Source organism: Carassius auratus, chromosome 50 (assembly GCF_003368295.1).
Source record: "Carassius auratus strain Wakin chromosome 50, ASM336829v1, whole genome shotgun sequence".
Classification (NCBI taxonomy): Eukaryota; Metazoa; Chordata; class Actinopteri; order Cypriniformes; family Cyprinidae; genus Carassius; species Carassius auratus.
In genome coordinates, this window is record NC_039292.1 from 8,761,262 (window position 1) to 8,782,405 (window position 21,144).

Here is a 21,144-nt window from a genome sequence, read left to right on the forward strand (position 1 = left end):
ATCGCAAATCCTGCGACGTGACTATCGTGGATTCGTACATCGCGACATCGTGCAGCCCTAATTTGTAGGTTATCAGAAATATATGAAGAGTTCTAATGGAAGCAGTTGTTGGTGCTTTGATATTTTCTTAAAATAATGTTCCGGGTTTTATACAGTCTGTTTTGTTAAAAAATCATTTTAATTTTTTTTTTTTTTTTTAATCATTCTAATATGCTGATTTGGTGTTCAGAAAACATTTCTCATCATCAATGTTGAAAACTGTGCATTGTACTGCCTAATATTTCTGTGGATAGTATTTCTGATACATTTAAAAAGAACTGCATTTGTTTGAATTAGAAATAATTTACTGTCACTTTTGATCAATTTAATGCTTCCTTGCTGGATGATAGCATTCTTTTTTTATATAAAATAGCATTAATTTCTTATTTTATAGTTTAATGGCTTTACATGACATGAGTTCGGTTTATAAATTCGCAAAAACCAGTGCTTCCCTTTTTTTGCGATCGAACATAGTCATAGCTATATATTCAAAAACTTTGTGTTCTAACATGTATCCTAGTTCAATGCTATCCTGAATAGACTTTTTTTTTTTTTTTATACAAAATCAGTGACAGTCAAGACTATTTTCTTTGACACTGAACCACAAGAAACTAAAGAGCTAAACTACTTCTATCAAACCTAGAATGTATATTAATGTCTGGTGCAGAGTACAACTGTTTCATTTACATCCACAGCTCAGAGTGTTCATAGGGAGAACATAAACTGTTTGTCCTGGTGCTTTTGACAGTTGCTGTTGTTTGTGTGCTATGAAGACTGGTTTCTCTGAATTTTTTACCCCCAGTCTCAAATTTTTACAATTTACCAATTTTTTTTGGTGTAGTCACAGCCAATGTCTACTTTACAGGTCATAGGAGAGAAAAGGGAAGTTATCACAGAGCCTATCACAGGTGATTATGGGTATAGCGTGCACTGTGACCCAGTGTCTTGTGCGCGACATCCCAGTGTTGAGTGAAACCCTTTCGGTTTGAGCTTCCTCTCCCATACCTGATCTCTTCATTCCCATCTTCATTTTTACTCTGCGTGTTGAGTGCCCTAAATTTATTTATTTATTGGAAAATATTTCCCTGGCCTCCTCCCTTCGTACCAAAGCATATCTGTCCTTTTTCCTATGTGGAGCCAACTCTTTGTTTTCGAAGCATGCTTTGAAAGAAATATTGCGGGAGCGGTAAACTCTTTCAGATGCTTCTCATGGCACGTTACTCAGACAACATGTTTGTTTTGGGGTGTCCATGGAAAGTTTGAGGAGAGTTTATGTTTTAGATACATTGCTATCTAAGTTTTTCTTATGTTTTACAACCTCACAGTTCATCCTTGTTGGTTTTGATGTTTAATTCACTTTCTTTTGAACAGAACGTCAGTGAATACTGGCAGCCGATTCAGTTCGTACAAGCTGCAGTTCTTGTGCCAAACTGCAAATGTTAATTTATATTCCTCTTTCTTTCCTCTTATATTGTTTATTTGATGATCCCTCACTCTTGGTCTTTTCTGCTTTCTGCAGTCTCAGAATCCTACTGCCAGTCCAGAGGTCGCGGAGGCCCAGGACGACTGAGCCACTTTTCCACACCCACGTTGCCCCGCCAGCAGAAACTGAACTCTTCATTCCAGCCACAGCCGCCAGGCTTTGGCCAGGTCTGTTATTTTGGCTTTTTCTTTAATACTGTACAGATTGTAAAAGTAGAGAAATGTTATGTGGTTCATACTAAAAGTATGACCATTTACATGCTTAAAAAAATAGCCAATAAACTTATTCAGATGTGCCAAAAATATTGTTGACTCATCGTGCGTTACACACATTTGTCTAATCAAATGGTTTAGAATGAAAATGTCATATCCACTAATAACACCTGCAACCAACTAGCAAGTAGCATTTTATGACTATGGTGTGAACTACATCGACATCTAGTCATTTATCGGACGCTTTTATCCAAAGCGACTAACAATTGAGAATGATGTAAGCATTCAAAATCAACAAGAAAGCAATGAAATGCAAGTGCTATAACAAGTCTGTTAGCTTAATGCAGTACACATTTTTTATTTTTGTTGTTGTTTTTATTATTATATATTAAAGAAAAAGAATAGAGCGAGCTTTTGTTTTGCCTTTTTTTAAAGATTAGGATTTGAATAGAGAGTACTAGAGTTTTCAGCTGATTCTTGAAGATGTCTAATGAGTTGGGCAGTTCATTCCACCAGGAGGGAAAATGTAATTTTCAAAGTCCATGAAAAAGGGATTGTGTGCCTCTTCGGGATGGCAAAATAAAGTGAAGTTAAAATTTGGTTTTGTTGGCAAACATGAATGCCTTGAATTATTTGCGAGCAGCTATTAGTAGCCAGTGCAAATTGATAAACAGAGGTTTGACGTGAATTCTTTTCGGCTCATTAAAAATGAATCTTGCTGCCGCGTTCTGGATTAATTGTAAAGGTTTGATAGAACTGGCTGGAAGACCTGCCAAGATAGTGTTGCAATAGTCCAGCCTGGACAGAACAAGAGCTTGAACAAGTTGTGCAGCATGTTCCAAAAGAAAAGGTCTGATCTTCTTGATGTAGAATGAAGCAAATCTGCATGACCAGACAGTTTTAGCAAAGTGGTCTGAGAAAGTCAGCTGATCATCAATCATAACTCCCAAGATTTCTCGCTGTTTTTGAAGTTATGGTTGGTCTTTCTAACTGGATGGTGAAATTGTGATGAAAGGATGTGTTTATATATTTAAAAGGTTATATTTAAAGAAAAAAAAATATTTTAAGGCATGGAATGTCAGACTATCATTTTTGTAACCGTTTTAGATTTTGCTGTTCTAGTCCCCTTCTGTTTTCAGTTGGATGTTCATTCATATTATAATGATTTTAAATAGGAAGTACATTGAGACGGGCAATTCTTAGGGTCTTTCAGTTGCTGTTTAAATTGTTGGAATGAAATTGACATGGTTTTGTTTCCTCCCCCTCAGGTCCAGCATTACGGGTCGTGCCACAAGGAGTGGAATGGCAACTACCGGCAGCCACGCCGGCCGCAGGCCTTCATCCCGCCCACAGTGCACGGCCCCACCTTCCAGCTTCCCCACGGCAGCCCCACACACTCGGCCGGCCACCCGCCACCTCCCGCCCTCCTCTCCTATCCGCCTTCCGCACCCGTGGCCCACCTCCTGCCTTCGCCGTGCCCACCCCCGGCCCCTCGGCCCATCTTGCAGCCCGCCTACAGCCTGGTGCACCACCAGGGCATCAGCGTGGGCATCAACCACAGGCTTCTGCCCTCCCCCACCCTGCTCCCGCAGGGCCAGTTCAAAGCCCTCTTTCCCCCGCACTCCTATGTGGCGTCACCCGTCTACGCAGGCTTCCCCCTCAGCCCCAGCAAACTCAGTCAGTACCCTTACATCTGAGCTGGAGCCCGCGGCAGCCGTGCGCACGCAGCCGGCACTGAGCCGCCACATATTTCTTTTCTTATGAAGTTTGACAACAGTGATGATGATGCAAATCGAGCTTTATAGATATCATGGAAAATAAAACAAACAAATGGATGCGTGAGTGAGTAGACTGAACACAAACTCACTTTTAATGTGTTTTTGCACATTTGATACAACAAAATCCCTAGGCGTGAGACCCTCGGAGGAGGGCCACAGCAGATCCCCTATGCTATTTTTCGATATTGCCTTCTGACGTGTGTATTAAACTCTTGTCCAAGCCATCACTGTCACCAATGTGCGTGAGTCCCCCCTTGTGTGACCTGGTGTTACCTGTCTGTATTTTCCCGTAGCTCCTCAGTGTTAAGTCTCTTTTAGACCTGTGTTGAAAAGGTTCTGTTAGGCTGCATGTCTCTGCATGGGCAAAAACCAATGTTGGACTTAAAAAAAAAAAGGTGGGGGGGGGGATGCCTGCAAACCGTTAGTTTTCGCCCTCTGTGTATATGTTGTACGACTTGCTGCATTGAATCCATTGGGGTTCAATAAACAGTGCCTTAAAATACATATTGTTGCAAGTTACCCCGAGTCCCTCATGCAGTCATGCGTGTACTGGACTGCAGCACTTGAAAAACGTTCAATCGTTCGTTGTGATTTTTATATTAGGGCTGTTTCATACAGTAGATCTTTGGCTTTTTCGTGCTCGGTGCGTTAGCTTACATAATCTATACATCGGTGTCATTTCTACTCGTTTAATTTATCTCTTGGTGTCGCGATGGGAGTTTTTTGTTCAGAAAGTGGATTGGGTGTCTGCGCCCCCAAATTGGTCTACAAATAAATCTCACCCATTCAACACCCAGTTGGCTATTTGCGGCAATATAAGGCTCATGATTTGCCCTTTTGTGTAGGCTAAATGTTTAGTTCGACACCTTAGATGATTTGCTCATTATTTGGAAGCGAAATGTGTGTTATTTACTGGTGGATGTATTGTGCCGAGTGGTAGCAGAGCTTGATTCTTCGAGGATAACATGCTTCGCCGTAGCAGAGGCCGAAGAACTATGTATAGAAACGTTTAAGTACTTTCATATTTGATAATCTGTTTCTACTCTAATAGTATTTACACTGTTTAATGAAACTGCAATACAATCCATGGTTTTCGGGATGTTTATTGTTTCCTTTCCATCAGTTCTTTGTTAATTTTAGAGTTAGAAGTGTTATCGGTGTTGGACTTGTATCAGCTCTTTGATGATATCGTATGGTTTCATGTTTGCTCTGTGCAGAATTATTCAGTATTGAGTATCCAACTGTAAAGTCTATCATTGCTGGAGTATTCAGTGCTTTATAAGACGAGAGTTGATTGTGTGCAATTTTCTTCATAGATGCATGTGACAAGATTGGATTTTGTATTCTCTCTCACAATTGAATTGCTTTTTTTTTTTGATGCTGTTATTATTTCATACATTCCGTCAGGGAGAAATGGCTTTTTTTTTTCTGTGTGAATTTTTTTTTTTTTTTAGATTTGAGTTTTTCCATTAGATGCGTTCTTTCATTATGCTATCGCTACACCAAAGACAGTCATTCATTTCTTAAGCAGAGTAGCTACTGGTTTAGCGTAGACCTCAAACGTAGTGTAGTTGAGGCCGTATTTAACAGAAAATCTTTGTAAAAATGTTGAGGTTGATGTTTAGCTTTTTTCGGGCAAGTTATGACTTTGTTTCATTTATTCTTGAATGTATCATAGATAAGCTGCTATATACTGATTGCCACTTCATAATAGCTGTGAAATTAGATGATTAACTTTGTTCTTAGCCTTCTTATTTTTATATACGTCTAAAGACCTTGAAATAGAAGTGAGATGATGATTTTTTTTTTCGTTTGTTTGTTTTTGGGTTTTACCGTACTGACTGGCATCGGAAGCATTTTAATGCCTCTCTCTGTTTCGCTTTCTTTTTTTGAAGTGTCATTGTAACTACTGTATTGCAAGTAATTGAGATATTGGGGTTTTTGTGTGCGTGGGTTTGTATTCTTTTACATTTCGTTTGCATCAGTGTTTTATCTGTTATCTTGGGGCTAATCTTACGTATTAGATGCATATTGGTGTATATCTATCTTAGTACGTATATTTGCATTTTGTTAAAGCATAGCTTGCAGGATAGATTTAACTTTTTAAGTACCAATATCAATTCTGTATTCAGTGACCCACTTGTATCACCATTTCAGACTATTAATTTCAGTAATGCTATTAGCACTTGATACTTTTGATAAGCTAGCCAAAATTGCAGGTTTGGGCATCTCATCTCAGTAACTTCAGTGCTTAGAATTTATTGTTTTTATTTAATTTTCCCCCTTATTAATATAAGTGTACATGAAATACACACATGAAGTTGTATCAGGTATATTAATGTGTTTAGAAATGAAAATACAAATGCACATTTGCTTATTTGCTTATTAGAGGGCATCCGTTCTCATTTTGCGGGCTCTCATTATATGGGAATGTTTGTTCTCGCATCGGCCCCTGCTCATTAAAGCGAGCGACACTGTGTTAGTGCCTTTGAAATGTGCTTCAGACCTTTATATCCCTTTTACAAACACTGCCGGCCAGCTTCTTCCTCTCTTTCGTGGCCCTTCGGATGGCATGAGCGAGGAAGGAAAGCGAAACTGCAGTGTTTGATAGTCGTAACTGAAGTGCTGTTACCAACCAGTTGCTTAAATGTAGACCGTAATCCACGGTAGACGTCCTGTCAGAAGTTAACCTGAAAAACAATAACGAGAGTCATGCAATGCAGTAATCACCTTTAAGGTGGAAAATGGCTGGATGGATGGATGTTTCTCAAAATTGTGGAAAGGAAATCCAATCATGCTTGATTAATTTATATTTTTATGACCAACAACAAAAAACAATAATAAAATGATATCAGGGATTGTTATTATTATTATTATTATTATTATGCTGACTAAACACCCAAGACACGGTTTTCTCGTATTTGGGGAGCTATACATGATACACTGTGAATGTAAACCACCATTTGTCAAATAGAATTAACATTGCCCTTTGTTTCACAGGACGTTATCAGTTTATTGCTTTAGCGTAGACGACTTCATGGAGATCTAGTCCAAAATATGGTGTGGTTTCTCACATTATGACCCTATATTTTATATTTAGCATGTAGCACTAGAGATGAGTATTAAATTGCTACTCATGCACGCATTATATGAATTCATTGCATTAATTGACTGCAAGTAAACATTTCAGAGATGTTTTCATTCTAAAAAGGTCTACCAAACCCAACCTAATAAGAGTGAATCTTAGCACAATTGCTAAGGACTGAGGGATCTGCAAACTAAAGTTGAAATGTCTTTGAAACTCCCAAACCAAACAGTTTTTTTTTAGTTTTTCTTTTATTCGTGTTTTTCCTTGAAGTTCTTGTACAGTTCATTCAGGGTCCTTGTATTCGTCATATGTGCTACTGTGTAACACTTGCGTAAGATTTGGGTTGGATTGCTTTAGATCTATTTTTAACTCTTCCGCAGATTATATTTTAGTAAAAGTTAAATCTCACTGCAAGTTATCGGTAATATTTAGACTTAAGAGCAAACAGACTTGATTTCCTAAATCTGAACTGTTACTGTTTTCATTTTTGTAAACATTTTTGTGGCTTTCTGATTTCTGTTTGCTTTTGATTTCTATGCTACATTAGTTTGCCATGTAGCCACTGCACTGTGCAATATTCACTATATGAGGACTGGGAAACCTTTTTTGTTTGTTTGGTTTTGTTTCTGTTTTTTTTTTGGATGTAATGTCTCTTACAGTTTGCAGTCGTATTTCTCTCTAGTTCTCAGTGATTTATATGTGACCAAGCCTTATGTACTTTGTCACAAAAAGCGGGTTTTCCTGGTGACTATTTGGTGAGTGTCAAATTAAAGAAATTATGGTGTTTTGTCAAAATTCACTTTGAATTAAAATATATATTGCTGCGGGCACACGCTGTTTGTTTGTCTTTATTCAAAGAAATCTTTATGACAGCTTATTTGAGACCATTTTCCAACTTTATTTATTTGCTCCTTGAAAGGTTAATTTTCTAATTTATTACAAGGGTTTTATTTTCTGCAGATTTTATATATAGATATATCTATATTATATTTACACTAGATAATCGTATTTAAAAATAAAGCACAAATAATAAGATATTAAACGTACCTGACAAATGACAACAACAAAAAAAGTTGAAATAAACGAAATTGCGCCATCATGTGGGTGGTATTGAAAACTTTTATGACGTCTTATAATGGTGCTTCCGGTTATGTAACAGACACTTTTATAAGCACACAAGGACATTTATTCTACTTAAACCTTTCTAAAGAGTACACGTATTTTAATACTTAAACTGTGTATTAAAATATATAAATAATTTATAAAATCACTTGATTTAAGGAGCGATTCCAGTTCAATTCATGCTACAGTTCATCTTAAATTTATTCTCCACTTCATTTCAAGCATTTTAACTAATATTTAACCACCGAAAACTGGTCATTTTTAGATTGCACCAGTATCAAATTCTTTATTACAGCATAAGGCATAATAGAAAATCGAATAAAATACAATCAATAAATAATTTAATTGAATGAACTATAATTAAAGTCTGTATGATATCGAGGGACAGAACTTGTTTGTACATTGGCACCAGGCGTCCTCATGTAAATCCAGCAGAGGTCGTCTTCCTCTTGTACATCACTCCTTATAATAGCGCGCCTCATCACCAGTTCGCCTGCATGCGCTGGCTTTTTCCCCAATCACAAGCACACGGTTTTCCGTCGCAGCATCATTGACATAATAGCGGGATTATAGGATTGACGCTGCTGGATTCCTGTGCAGTATATGCGTTTGATGAAGCGCGATGGATAACCTGCTCCAGTAACGCGCGCGTGATTGATCTGGTGGTCACGGATGCTTCTGAACGCGCTTTGCAGACGCATCGCCTTAAAGTTTCAATGCTGACATAGAGCAGAAAAACAGTGGAGAGAAGACATCAGTCTAAGGAACTGGAAAGGATAGATCAAATGTCTTTTTCGGGACCTTTCGGCCTATTGCTGAATTTATCTCTAGCCAGATGGCTCCAAGAAATGCGCGTAACAATTTCTACATTTTGGGCTCCAGTAGGGGGGATGGCAACGCTGGGACCGAAGGCATGTCGGAATGGATAGGCTTGTCCTTGTGCCGAAAACGTGTTGACTTGGACGGAGTGTGGACCAAGTGTCTGATATCTGTTGGAATTACATTGCTCCTGGTTCCGTCCATATTTGCCATAGACGGTGAGATATATTTTGGCTGACAACCTGTTTGAGTGCCCAGGTTCCAAACATTTCCAAAAAAAAAAAAGGTTCTTTTAATTGTTAAATTTATGAAACTGTTCAGAAATGTGTTTCACTATATTGTTTGGAGGCTTTGAATTGTTCAACGCAATGCGGAATATAAACCGACCCTCTCATTAATACGTGTTTTAAGAATCATCTAGATTAAGAGACAGACCGTGCATGTTTGGATATTAACCATTTGTGTGTTTGTTTTGTCTGCGATATGTTCCATTCCCTGTGGCCGTCTGCGAGCAAAACAGCAGAAACAAACACTAAACAAAAACAAAATGCAGGTAGCCCTACATCACTAAGCGCTCGTGACGTCTGTTCGCGGCATTCAGTGCTGCAGTGCTGGGCGCTCTGTGTTCGCTCCTCAAGATAAACATATATGGGAATTCTATATATGTATATATATTCTTATTTTAATTTTAATTTTAATTTATTATCAATTTAAAGTTCTTGGTGATTTTACGCACTCGCAAAAATCACCAAGTGGCTGAGATGAAGGAACTCGGAGGATTTGATTCATTCAGTGACTCGAATCTTTTGAATTATCCAAAAGATGAATTGATTCGGTATTTTTTCTGTTATATCAATACAGATTTGCTAAATAAACAGCTGACTCGGAAGTCTAATCAAGACTTCATTCGTTGCCTGATTCGTTAAAATCGCTCACAAAGAAAATATATGATATTCTGTTCATTCCGTTCTGTCATGAACGAAATGTTTAGTTTATTTAGTTCGTTGACAAACTAGGTGTTTTGTTCATTCAGTTAGGTCACAGATGCCGCTCAAAACTCCGATTCGTTCAGGTAAGGGGGCGTATTCGTTCAGTAGGGTCAACCAATGAAATACTACTTTACAGCCCGAACTGGAATTCTATTGGCTCCTCCTATTGTCAAGTATTCTGTTTAAAGGGAGAAACACCAGATTGTTTTAACAATGGTTGTTTGGTCAGAACCTGAGTTCAGTTCTACATCCCTTTTCACAATGGTTTTCGCTTCTGTGTTTAAACCACTAAACGTGAGTATCAAAATAAGTACCAAAAGTGAGTACTAGTGGCCACTGTTTACAACTGGTAACAATATTTTAATGTTTTTGTTGCATTTTGTTCTGCAGAAAATTTACACTGTCACTTTCTCGATTAAGAACTGATTGCTTTTATATGCAGCGCAAACCGTTCCCAAGACACTTTCACTGCAGTGTCAAACTTTTTTCTGTTTTCTTTTTTTTTTCTTTTTCTTTTTTTTTATTATGCTGGTTGAAAGTCTTTTCACATCCCAATATCAATTAATAAGTGGTCTAAATGTATTTATATCGTCTGTGGAAGGCGCAGGACCATAAAATGTTTGACCAATTAAATATTTAATATTTTTATTCTTAATTTTTTTTTTAAAACACTATACATTGTGTTATATTGCAGCCATTCAATTCCAGAAAACTCTTTAATGCTGTTGTGTGGGTGTTTCCAACACAAGGGCTGAGGGAGTTATGGCAAATATGACGTCTTTCTCTCTTCTAAACGCCATAATTTACCTCTCTCTATATTTTTTTTCCTTTTTAGCTAAGTAATAGAAACTCTGTTGAGGATTTTGTCTTTTGGATTTGTTTATAAACGTTTACCCAGTACAACGTTTTCACTTCTGAGAAACCTGGAAGTGTTAAAAGCATCAATTAACCAAAAAAGTGAAGAAATGGCCATGAAATAGAAATAGCCAGGTAGAAAACATTGTTTTTTTTTTCTTCTAATGAATGGTCAGTAATACAGTGTTATACTGGACAGTAGTAATTTATTCATTAATATGTGGCTGCTGACCGATGCAAGCAATCAATTAGAAGCAAGTATTCTAGAGAGCCGTGTAATAAAAATATATTATTTATTTTCAGTCAATGACAGTAGCAAAGTAGGTCCATGTTGTTGACCTTCATCTAACATATCAATTGTTTTCAACCTCTAATATTCTTGACCTCTGTCCCCTTCTCCATTCCTCCTCAGAATTAAACTCAAGTATAGCCTCAATTGTTATTCGCTTCGGATAAAAGCGTCTGCTAAATGACTAAATGTAAATGTTTAGATTCTAATATGGCACTTCCGACCTCTACTAATGAAAAGTGTTGCAATATATCTGTGGCCTTTGCCTGAGGACCAGAAGAGCATTTAACCAGAAAATGATTTAATTTGTGCAAACAAGTTCAGCGTTGATTATGTGAACTAACTCCAGGCATGACGTCCCTTTCTAAACATCTCGAAACAACACAGATATCAGAAAGGCAGATTAGATTTCCCGAAGCTCTAATTACTAGATAAATACATTTCTAAAGCTAGAATTACACTAGATTAGTAATATTTGGGCAGACAGACATGCATCGGTCTGGACCATAGGCTTTATACACAGAGGTAAAGGGCCTGTGGCTTCTCATTCATAAAACCACCATTGTCCTTTTGGCTTTGAGCTGGGTCTATGGCGTATGGCCAGACACACTTGTGGCTTGCTGAGGATGAGGCATCTCTCCTCAATGCCTCTACAGTGATGCTCCTGCAAGTCAACAGGAGCCTGCTGTGCTATGTTGCCATGGGAACTGATCTTCATTTTTTTTTACCCTTAGTGGAAAGAGTGAGTGTATTACCAGAATGACAGTGATTAACTGCTCCGTATGATTTACAAAGGCCTTTTTGTGGCCTCAGACCTGCAGTGACTGGATTCAGCAGTTAGTTGAACAGGACTAAACTGGATTCAGGCTTTAATTGACTATTTTGTAGGGATGTCTTGTCACGTGTCAGTTGAAAGGTTGTGTTTAACCAGGAACCAAAGCCAAGTTTTAATGCAGTAGGCATAGTGTTTTTTGCCCCTGTGGTCAGGGTGTAATTATTATAGCTGGAGAAGCAGATCTCCAAGAAATTTGTGGTGGTTTTGTTCGATAACTCGCATTTGAAAACACACACCGGTCAATCAGATCCTCTCAAAATGTTTGAAGCATTACTGCAAAACCCATCTGTTCACCTTCAAGAGGAGAAAAACAGCGGGAGTGTTTGAATCACAGCCATGTACTGTTCAAATGACTGAGAACAAAGGGAGAGCTTTTTACATTGTTAACACTGCCATTAATACAGTTTGCATTGCAACTTAAAATACTTTAGGTAAAAACAATTATGATTTCACTGTGAAATACTGATATGATTAAAGACAATGTTAGCACAATATTATAATTTATTAACTAGGCCTGTCAATCGATCATAAAATTGAATCAGATTAATTACATAATATAGGCTACTGATGAATTAATCATATGAATTGCATATCAATATTTGCTGAGAAACTGATATGAAGATGGTTTAATGCCAGTATATTATTGTGAGTAAGATGTTAAATTAATCGAGAACGAGTCATTATCTGGCTCGGCTCGGTGTTCATCTTCAGTTCTCTCTTCACAGCAGTTCAGTCAGTGTACTGTTTGAGTACATTAATTACTCCCGGATATTGGTTTGTTTGAACTCAGAGGGAGTGTCAGACACATTAAAAAAGTTAAAAGCTTCAGTCATTTGTGGATTAATGCGTATTGGAGACGCGAACCATTTAAAATGATTCAGTTCGATTTGGTGAACTGGTTCAAGAAGATTAGTTTACATCGAATGATTCGTTCGCGAACGGGATATCACAAACTGCTTTGTTTTGAACTGTCTTACAACAGACACGGAAGAGAAGACAATACTGAATAAAGTAATAGTTTTTGCTATTTTTGGACCAAAATGTATTTTCGATGCTTCAAAAAATTCTAACTGACCCTCTGATGTCACATGGACTACTTTGATGATGTTTTTCTGACCTTTCTGGACATAGACAGGGACTGAGAGCTCTCGGACTAAATCTAAAATATCTTAAACTGTGTCCCGAAGATAAACGGAGGTCTTACAGGTTTGGAACGACATGAGGGTGAGTCATTAATGACATCATTTTAATATATGGGTGAACTAACCCTTTAAGGAATATTAATACAGTGCTTGCTTTTCCATTATTTCTTGGTGTCTTGTTAAATTCCCAGTGTGGCCACACAGATCTGAGATACTCTTAAGTGGTCAGTGATTTTTATGAGTGAAGGTGAAAACCTAAATAAAGAGCATGATTGTATTACTCTTAGCCTTTTTTGAAGCCTTTTGGCTTGTTCTTTAACCATCCACTTTGATTGTCTTTACATTTATATAGAATTACATTTGCGCCAGAATAAGCTTTGTTAGCCCCAGGATTCTTTCCAGAGAGAGAAAAAGATGCTGCACACCACAACTAGTGTTGAAATGCTAAAATATCACATTTTAACTAGACATGTGGCATCTCATACAGAACACAATTAGTAGGACAGAAGTTGGTCTTTTAATACATATTTCTCTCAGTCTAATTACTGCCACTTGAGCCCTGAACCAGTTAATTATCTGCTGATGTCAGCTATGACCAAAGCAGCTGATCTGCTTCCCTGACTGACCATTTTCACAGCTGGCATGTTCTCATTTCCGACCATTCCATGCTTCATTAGCGAAACAGTCTGTGTGAAAGTTGATTATGTCGAGTCTGATGCACTCCATATATACGAAAGGTTATTTTTTTCATGCTTCCTTCTTATTTGCCACAGCAAGGGCCCGCGCAAATTCTTAAGTGTTCTAAATCCATACTCCAAATTAGTATAGATGTTCATCTGTCGTAATTATGTTCTTCTATATCATTTATATACCCAAAGATGGTTTTTGGTGCATGCCTGGGGCAAACATACACATCTAATGCTAAAATAACTATTGCCACATTGCAGTTAGGAGTTCAGTTAAGACAACAGCGATGGTGGGATGATGGATGATCAGTACAGAGCTTTGACAAGCCGTTAGCAAACAGCACGTCTTCAGAGATGAATGACTTCTATCAGGTTACCCGCCACATTTGGCTTGTGGATTCTGGATGTTTGGAGCAAAAATGGTTAGAGATTGTTTTCCTTGGCAGTTTATTGGATAATTTTTCTTAATATGGAATAAGGAATATCCAGATCACTTGATAATGTGGTTGTGCTAACTCTTTTGTAAGTAGGCCTAGTGTAGGCTTTTGAAGTGTAGGCCTAGACGACCATAGAAAGTCTAGCATACTTTATTAAGACTTTACCAAGGTATGAAAAATGGGGTCTGTCAGCATTTATTCCATAGCTTTATGATCTGCATTTGCTTTATGATTTCTGGAGTTATTGGCATGTAACAGTGTAATATAAATGTACAATATGTTATTGTGATATTTGGTATTGTTGGGAGTCAGATTTAAACTTGCAGCATTCAATCTGATGACATTTATTGCATGCCATAATTGATTTCTGTCGGGATGGATGATATAAGGGTTCCATATTGTACACAGCATTTAAGTGCCACTTAAAAAAAAAAGTAGAAATAAATAAAAATATGATTGCAAGAATTAAATCATCATTGTGAGATTGAAGTATTTTAAGAATGGAGTCATAAGTCTCAAAATATTACTTTATTCTCAAAACATTTAGACTCTGTGACCTTGTTTTGTTACAATTTTATTCTTTTCATATTTCTATGACTTGTAATTTTGACTTAATTCTCAAACTATTACAAGTTTAGTCTCATATAATACTTTGTTCTAATATTGCTGTGACTTTCTTCTCACAATTATTTTTATGTTCTGACTATTTTGACTATTTTGTAATCGTAGCTTATTTTTAATGTTTACTTGACTTAAAATGCTGTTGTGATATTGATTATTGGCCGATAATAGTATTTTTTTGCATGTAACACTTGCTTAAAGTAATGCAATGTTTGATTTTAAAATGGGTTTTAAAGGATGAATTTTGAAATTGTAATTTAGTTTTCGGTCGATATATAACTTCTGATGATTTCTAAAATGTGATAGAGAAAAAGGCAACAAAGAAGTCATTTTTTTTTTAACACAGGTCTAATCTCCTGTTATAATTTGGATTTTTGAGGGTGCACTATTGTCATAAATTCATCTATTAATTTTCCTACTTAATTTTATACAAAAAACATTGGTAAAATATATAATTGAGAGTATTAGACCTTTCCAGCGATATAAAGTTTGTCAAGATTAGATTAGATTTGATTGTAATATAGAGAAGTAACCGTAGGCGTCTCGTGTACGGGATGGGGTGACAGTTAAAGGGTTAATTATACAGCTTCTTGGTCATATATTGCTTTATAACAGCTCTCTTGTTTGTCACTTGCCTATGAGGACATCTGCTATAACACAAGCCACTCATTTTCAGGTCACGATCCAGCCATCTGATGCCAACCATCTCCCTAAAAGTGTTCCTTTGCCAGTAGCGATGACAAACAAATATGTTTCATTTAATCGGTTTTGTTAATGAATGAACAGATTATGATGTCCGTTATCCATGCCATAAACCAAAGAGTTATCGTTTTGCTCTTTTTGTACTCCCTCACTCTTATCTATTTCGGTTAGATCAAGGGATTGATGCTATGCTAACCCCTGCCAGATTAATACCCAATTCGGAGAACCCGTAATGAAATTGTGTGCCAGCTCACACCTGAAAATCTCCTCAGGCTTATGAAACAAGGTTTATAGTGGGGAGGGACTGACTAATCTAGTTTGTGGGCAAGGAAAAGAGGCATTACAGGGTCAATAGATGCATAAATCAAAACATCTCTTGTTTTATGGTGCTTTTTGTATAGCATGTTAGTAATTTAATTATTATTTTGTAGCTTTTAAGTACATCAAAGCTCCAGACAGGCTCAGCTGTTCATGTCTCAGTGTGTCTGATGTCTGTCTGTCGTTTGATCTGCCTGATCAAAAGCTGCGTCCTCGTTTTTCTCAACCGCCGACCGCTGTTAATTTACACGGAACTCAAATCTGTGGCCTCGTTTGACTCCAGAGGTGTTTGAAATCTAGTCGAAACGGAGCAAATATCCAAGCTAATTAGGCACGTGCATTCACATAATTCTCTTTATGCTAGTGCAATCGCTTGCATAATTAAATCAGACGGCCGTCTTTGTTCTTGTTGATAGAATCGCCACATTCGATTTCGTTCCTACCCTCAGATATATAAAACGGTTGCCCTCGAATCTTGAAATAAAAGTACCGTGCTTCATGTTCACACCTGGAATTTCACACATGACAGTTCTCATTAGATGAGAAAAAGGAGCTTTTCGCATAATTAGCTCTGTCCTTGTCGAACCTCCAACTTCATCAGCTTTACCCTAATAAAAATCTCTTGGGGAAAATGATGCCATGTAAAAGTAATGGGATTATGTATTTTTGCCTTAATGTTATCTGGCCATGTCATGTTTACTATGGTAAAGCCCATAATATTCAGTTTATTTTGTGTGCAGAATGCAAATTTCAAGGAATCTCTGCTCTGTTCCCTGGGGGTCAGATTGGTTTGAATATAAGAGATGGTCTGTAAAACTGGGAAAGAGACTGAGGACCAATTCACTTACCAGCTGTGCTACTTTTCAGTGCTGCATTACAGCACCAAAACCTGCATTTATATTCACTAACCACCCACAATCCAGTTTAACTAGTTGAAATAATGCTATGACGTGAGTGTTTAAATTAAGCCTTTCTTTTCAGTATAAACACATTCTATAAATGTCTTTTTTGTCTTTTCTTGTGTTTTATATAAACTTGAGTTGTTACATGAAGATTATAGCAGTTTTTATTTTTTATAAATAAATCCACATTCTTATAGTAGCAGCTGTAGTTCTTTTGCAGTGATTTGCAAGTTGTTGTTGTTGTTTTGTTTTTTTACACACTAAAATAACAAAGCACGCGCAAAATGATGCTAGCAGCAGCCGCTATTTGTTCTTAGCAAAGTCCCCCTGCGAGAGCGAGACACTCATTCAGTTTTAATGGGGTTTGCAACAACCTGCCTTGCTCTTTAGACACTCGAGTCGAGTGCGCCAAAGGTGTCCCGCACGAGCTCCAGAATATCCCAGCACATTCCAGAACGGAATATGGAATCTTTTCCACTCTGTGTAAAAATTGATATAATTTCCATTCAATTCCAGAGCTGAAACTAACCAGGTCTGACAGTTATGTGAAAGGCTGGGAAAAGTAAAACAAACATGATAACGCATCAGTTCAGGCTGAAGAGACACATGCGGTTACAAGGATTGATGGGAAAGTAGCGTGAGGGCTTGCAGTATTTCACTTTTGCTGTTTTGGCATGTCGAGTGCTCGGCATCTGATTGCTTATTTCATTTCGACTCAAAATAAATCAGTCATTGCATGTGTAATGTTTTGGTTTATGTTGTTCTTGCACTTTCCATTATTTAACCCTCCGGTGGAGAGTGATTAGTGTAAGTCAGTTGCACCACCACAACCCCCCCCCCCCACCATATTTGACTGGGGCTATATGACCTACCCAGAGCCCTGCAAGGAAGTCACATGACCCCCTTTGTCCAATCAGGCCCTGCTCAGTGATGCTTACACAGATGTGCGATGGTGTTTGCCTCATCAATTAGAAAGGCTGGAAGGGTACAGGCTGTTATTTTAATCAGATCTGTGTTTGTATCTTCGTCAATAATACATGTCATCATCCTTTCAGCTAAACTGAGCCACAGCTTTTATGATTACAGCAGCCCAATGGCTCACTTTTCAGGATTGGGATATAAACGGGGGAGTCTTACATTATTTGAAGCACATTTGATTTCCCAATTTACATTCTCATTACTGTGATGCAAAAATCTTATTTTCTTTACTGTGATGAGGAATGCAGTGCTCTGTTGTTTCATTTATGCTGATTTAAATGTAAAAAAAAAAAAATTGTATTTCAGTTATTTTTACTGTGATTTTGAGGTGAAATGTGCATGTAAATAATGTTTATTATTTTTTTATATACAAAATCCTAATTGAAGTTTGTTTATTATTTTGGTTTAACTATACTTATAAATGGAAAATCAGGAGTTAAAATTAATATTACACAAAACACAGGTTCTTAATCAGTGTTAGTTAGTGATGTTAAACACGGACAATGATGCACAGTTCGGCCATGTCATGTTGTTTTAAGATGCAGGACCAGATCCTAGCCAGCACTTGAATTATTCAAAGATGGGCTGTGTTCTGCAGCACTTACCCATCCCTGTGTTCTCAGGTGTGTCGCCGTCTATCAACATCTAAAAACACATATAGCCATCAGCAGAAGGATAAACTTTAATACAGCTCAAATCTCAAATCTGCTTGCCACTGCTGTTACCTCAGTTCCCGCCAAGAGCACACTGTTCCCTGTCTCTCAGATTTATCCCATGCCTCATCTCAAAACAGTGATGATGTTGGTGTGTGTGGGATGTGCGTGTCCACCATGCCCCTAATTTCCTTGCTCGCAGCATTTTAAAATACACTGAAGGATGTGGGTTGTTGCTTAGTTTATGGAAGGCCCTAAGGTTTTGTTTTTGCACCGGCTGTTCATATATTATGATGCATCCTTTTTTATTTGCCCTAAGAAAAAAGGATGCTAGAACTGGGATTTTATGGTTTAAAGGGATAGTTCAATTGAAAATGAAATTTTGTCGTTGTTAATCAACCTCAAACCCGTTTGAACGCTGTTAGGTGTCTGAAAAAGAACTTCTAAGAATAGAATCTGAATTTAAACAAGAATACATGAAGCAAATGTGCTGTGTTGTCTAAATTTAGTCTGGCCTTATCTAGCTCTACCCTGCTTAGATCAGTTTGTCGAAATTGGAGTCAATTGTTTCATTGACACATTGTTTTTTTTCTTAATGGCAGCTCTTTCTTGGTTAGCCAGATTTTAAGGTACAGTATGCGCTGTGCGCTGTACGTAACTAATTTACCATTACTGAGTAGCATAATTGAACATCATGATTAATAAACATGGTGCTAAATTTCTACAAAATGAGAACCGACTTTCATCTCCGCTAAAATAGTACCATAATTGTACCAGTGTTTGTACCGTGGTATTCTTGGACTTACCTTGTAATGCCATTGATGTATCAGTGTTTTGAGGTCACAACAGGGTACAGTGCAATGTATAATAAATCAGTTATCTAGTTTTTTTTTTTTTTTGCTGTGATATATGTGAACTGTACATCATGATAGTAATGCTGAAATATTTCCCTCAGCTGAGACTTGTAATAATGTTGATATGCACTGCTCTAAGTGCTTTCTCTCCTGAGAGTGGGTGTCTGTTTGGATGGCATCCCATTCTATGTCAAAGCATTTAATTTGCTTCATTGCACGTAGACGCCCTAATCGGCTTTGCTGTAAAATTTTATAATGAAAATGTTTGCAGAAATGTGATTTTTAAAATAACAAAACCCTCTTTGCAAGTTAGTACTATCAAGAAAATGTAGAGATTTATGGCGCACCTCTTGTAAATGGGATAGTTGCTCCAAAAATGTGTAAATTCTGTCATCATTTACTCACTCTCATGTTGTTCTACACCTGTATGCATGTCATTATTTTGTGGAACATAAAATGAGAAGTTTTGAATAACATACTTTTGTTGTATTCATGCAAAAACAGTGATCGGGAACTGGAGAGTTCAGGCTTAAAAAGGCGACAAAAGTATCATAAAAACATTATAAATATAGTCAATGTGTTTCATGTGTCATATTCCAAGTCTTCTGATGCTATGAACAGACCTCAAGAGACAGATCAGTTTAATTTGTTAATGAATCGATCGTATCAGTCTTGTGAACTGGATCAACAGGTTCACTGAATATGTCTGCCTCAAAAGAACATTAATTCACAAATTAGACATTACTCCTTTTGGCTTTAGAAGACCTGGAGTATTACAGAGACATACAGTATGTTCGCTTTTATGATATTTTATGTTTCTTTTTTGTCATTTGTGAGTTTAATGGCCTTAGTCCTCATTCTTTTCGTTGTGTTGGAAAACAAATGGCTAGGATATTAAAAATATTAAGATCTATTGTATTCACTTGGGTTTGGAATAACATATCCCTTTGAATATTGAAGTATTTACTTTATGATAAACAGATGTAATGCCTTTTCCTTTGTGATGCCAAAACAAGATGCAACAAAAGCAGATGGGATCTATGAATAGACTATGGACACGGATCTGTCCTGCGGAAATGGTGTGACTCCATGCTTCAGTTCCCCGTATTCTCCCTCATGGGCTTCAATGGCTTTGGCCTGTTACCCATCAGCCCCCTTCACCACCTGTCCTCATAATGGAGAAGGTCCATGTCTTTCTAACCCACTGATCTCCAGTTACTTCAAAGATGGACAACAGCTCGGTTCCAGAATAGAAAACATGTCCTTCATTTTTAATACTTGACGTCATTGATTAGAAAGCTCCCATTTATAAAACAATATGCAGTGGCAGTTGGACCCGTTTGAGACCAGGCTATGCTCTTTGAGTCTGTGATGGATAAAGTCATTGTGGCATTTTTCGTCCTTTCTTCCAATCAACTCACTCCGTTCTGCCTGGCAGTAGTTTGATTGGCTCATCTCACTGACAAAAGTCACATGACCCATTACCGGGTACGCAAATCTTCTCAGGCCGGCAACAAGCATACTTAAGTGTCTAGAGCTTTCAGAGTTCATTGCTATCCCATTCACAGGAAGTGCAGTCATTAGGCCGATGGGTTGGAAATACAGCCAGCGCCCCTTTCACACGACATCTCATCTTCTCTGTAGCTGCCTGTTGATCAGGACCATCCCATATGTTCTAACTGTCAGAGCAGGTGGCTATCTGCTGGAGAATAGGAATTCAACGTGACCGCTTACAGAATCTTCACACACACACACAAACACAAACGCATTATGCAGAAAACTTTTAATTAGAATGTCGTTTTCTATCTATTTATCTATCCCTGCAGATAATTCTACACTATCCATACCTCCAGTGAAATTCTACACTATCTCTTCATCAATCCATCTCTTCATCCCTCCAGATAATTATGCACTATCCCTCCAGATAATTCTACAATATCAATCTATCCCTCTGTCCAGATAATTCTATAATATCCATCCATCCATCCATCCAAGTAATACTACACTATCCATCCATCCCTCCAGATACACTATCCATCCATCCCTCCCTTCAATATCTGTCTGTCCAGATAATTCTGCAATATCCATAATAATCCATGTAGGCAATTCTACATCATCCATCTATCCATGCAGATTATTCTACACAATCCATCTGTCTGTCCAGATAATTCTACAGTATCCCTCCATTCAGGTAATTCTACACTATCCCTCCACCCATCCAGATAATTCTACAACATTAATTAAGCCTTCTGACCAGATAATTCTTCAATACCATAATCCATCTAGGCAATTCTACACTATTCATCCATCCAGATAATTGTATCCATCCGTCTGTCCAGATA

General features: G+C 37.6%; 2 protein-coding genes across 7 annotated transcripts in view; both read left to right on the forward strand.

Moving 5' to 3' along the window:
• LOC113066872 (homeodomain-interacting protein kinase 3-like) overlaps window positions 1-7,430 on the forward strand; it is a 32,559-nt gene extending 25,129 nt beyond the window's left edge. The window contains exons 15-16 of the mRNA XM_026238958.1: window positions 1,559-1,689; window positions 3,003-7,430. Coding sequence (XP_026094743.1) covers window positions 1,559-1,689; window positions 3,003-3,431 — 560 coding nt within the window. The 3' untranslated portion in view covers window positions 3,432-7,430. The remainder of the gene's footprint in view (window positions 1-1,558; window positions 1,690-3,002) is intronic.
• A 738-nt stretch (window positions 7,431-8,168) lies between these two features.
• LOC113066873 (UPF0606 protein KIAA1549L-like) overlaps window positions 8,169-21,144 on the forward strand; it is a 42,088-nt gene continuing 29,112 nt past the window's right edge. For all 6 annotated transcript variants that reach the window (XM_026238960.1, XM_026238964.1, XM_026238959.1 and 3 more), the window contains exon 1: window positions 8,169-8,759. In XM_026238960.1, the coding sequence (XP_026094745.1) occupies window positions 8,558-8,759 (202 nt within the window). In that variant the 5' untranslated portion in view covers window positions 8,169-8,557. The remainder of the gene's footprint in view (window positions 8,760-21,144) is intronic.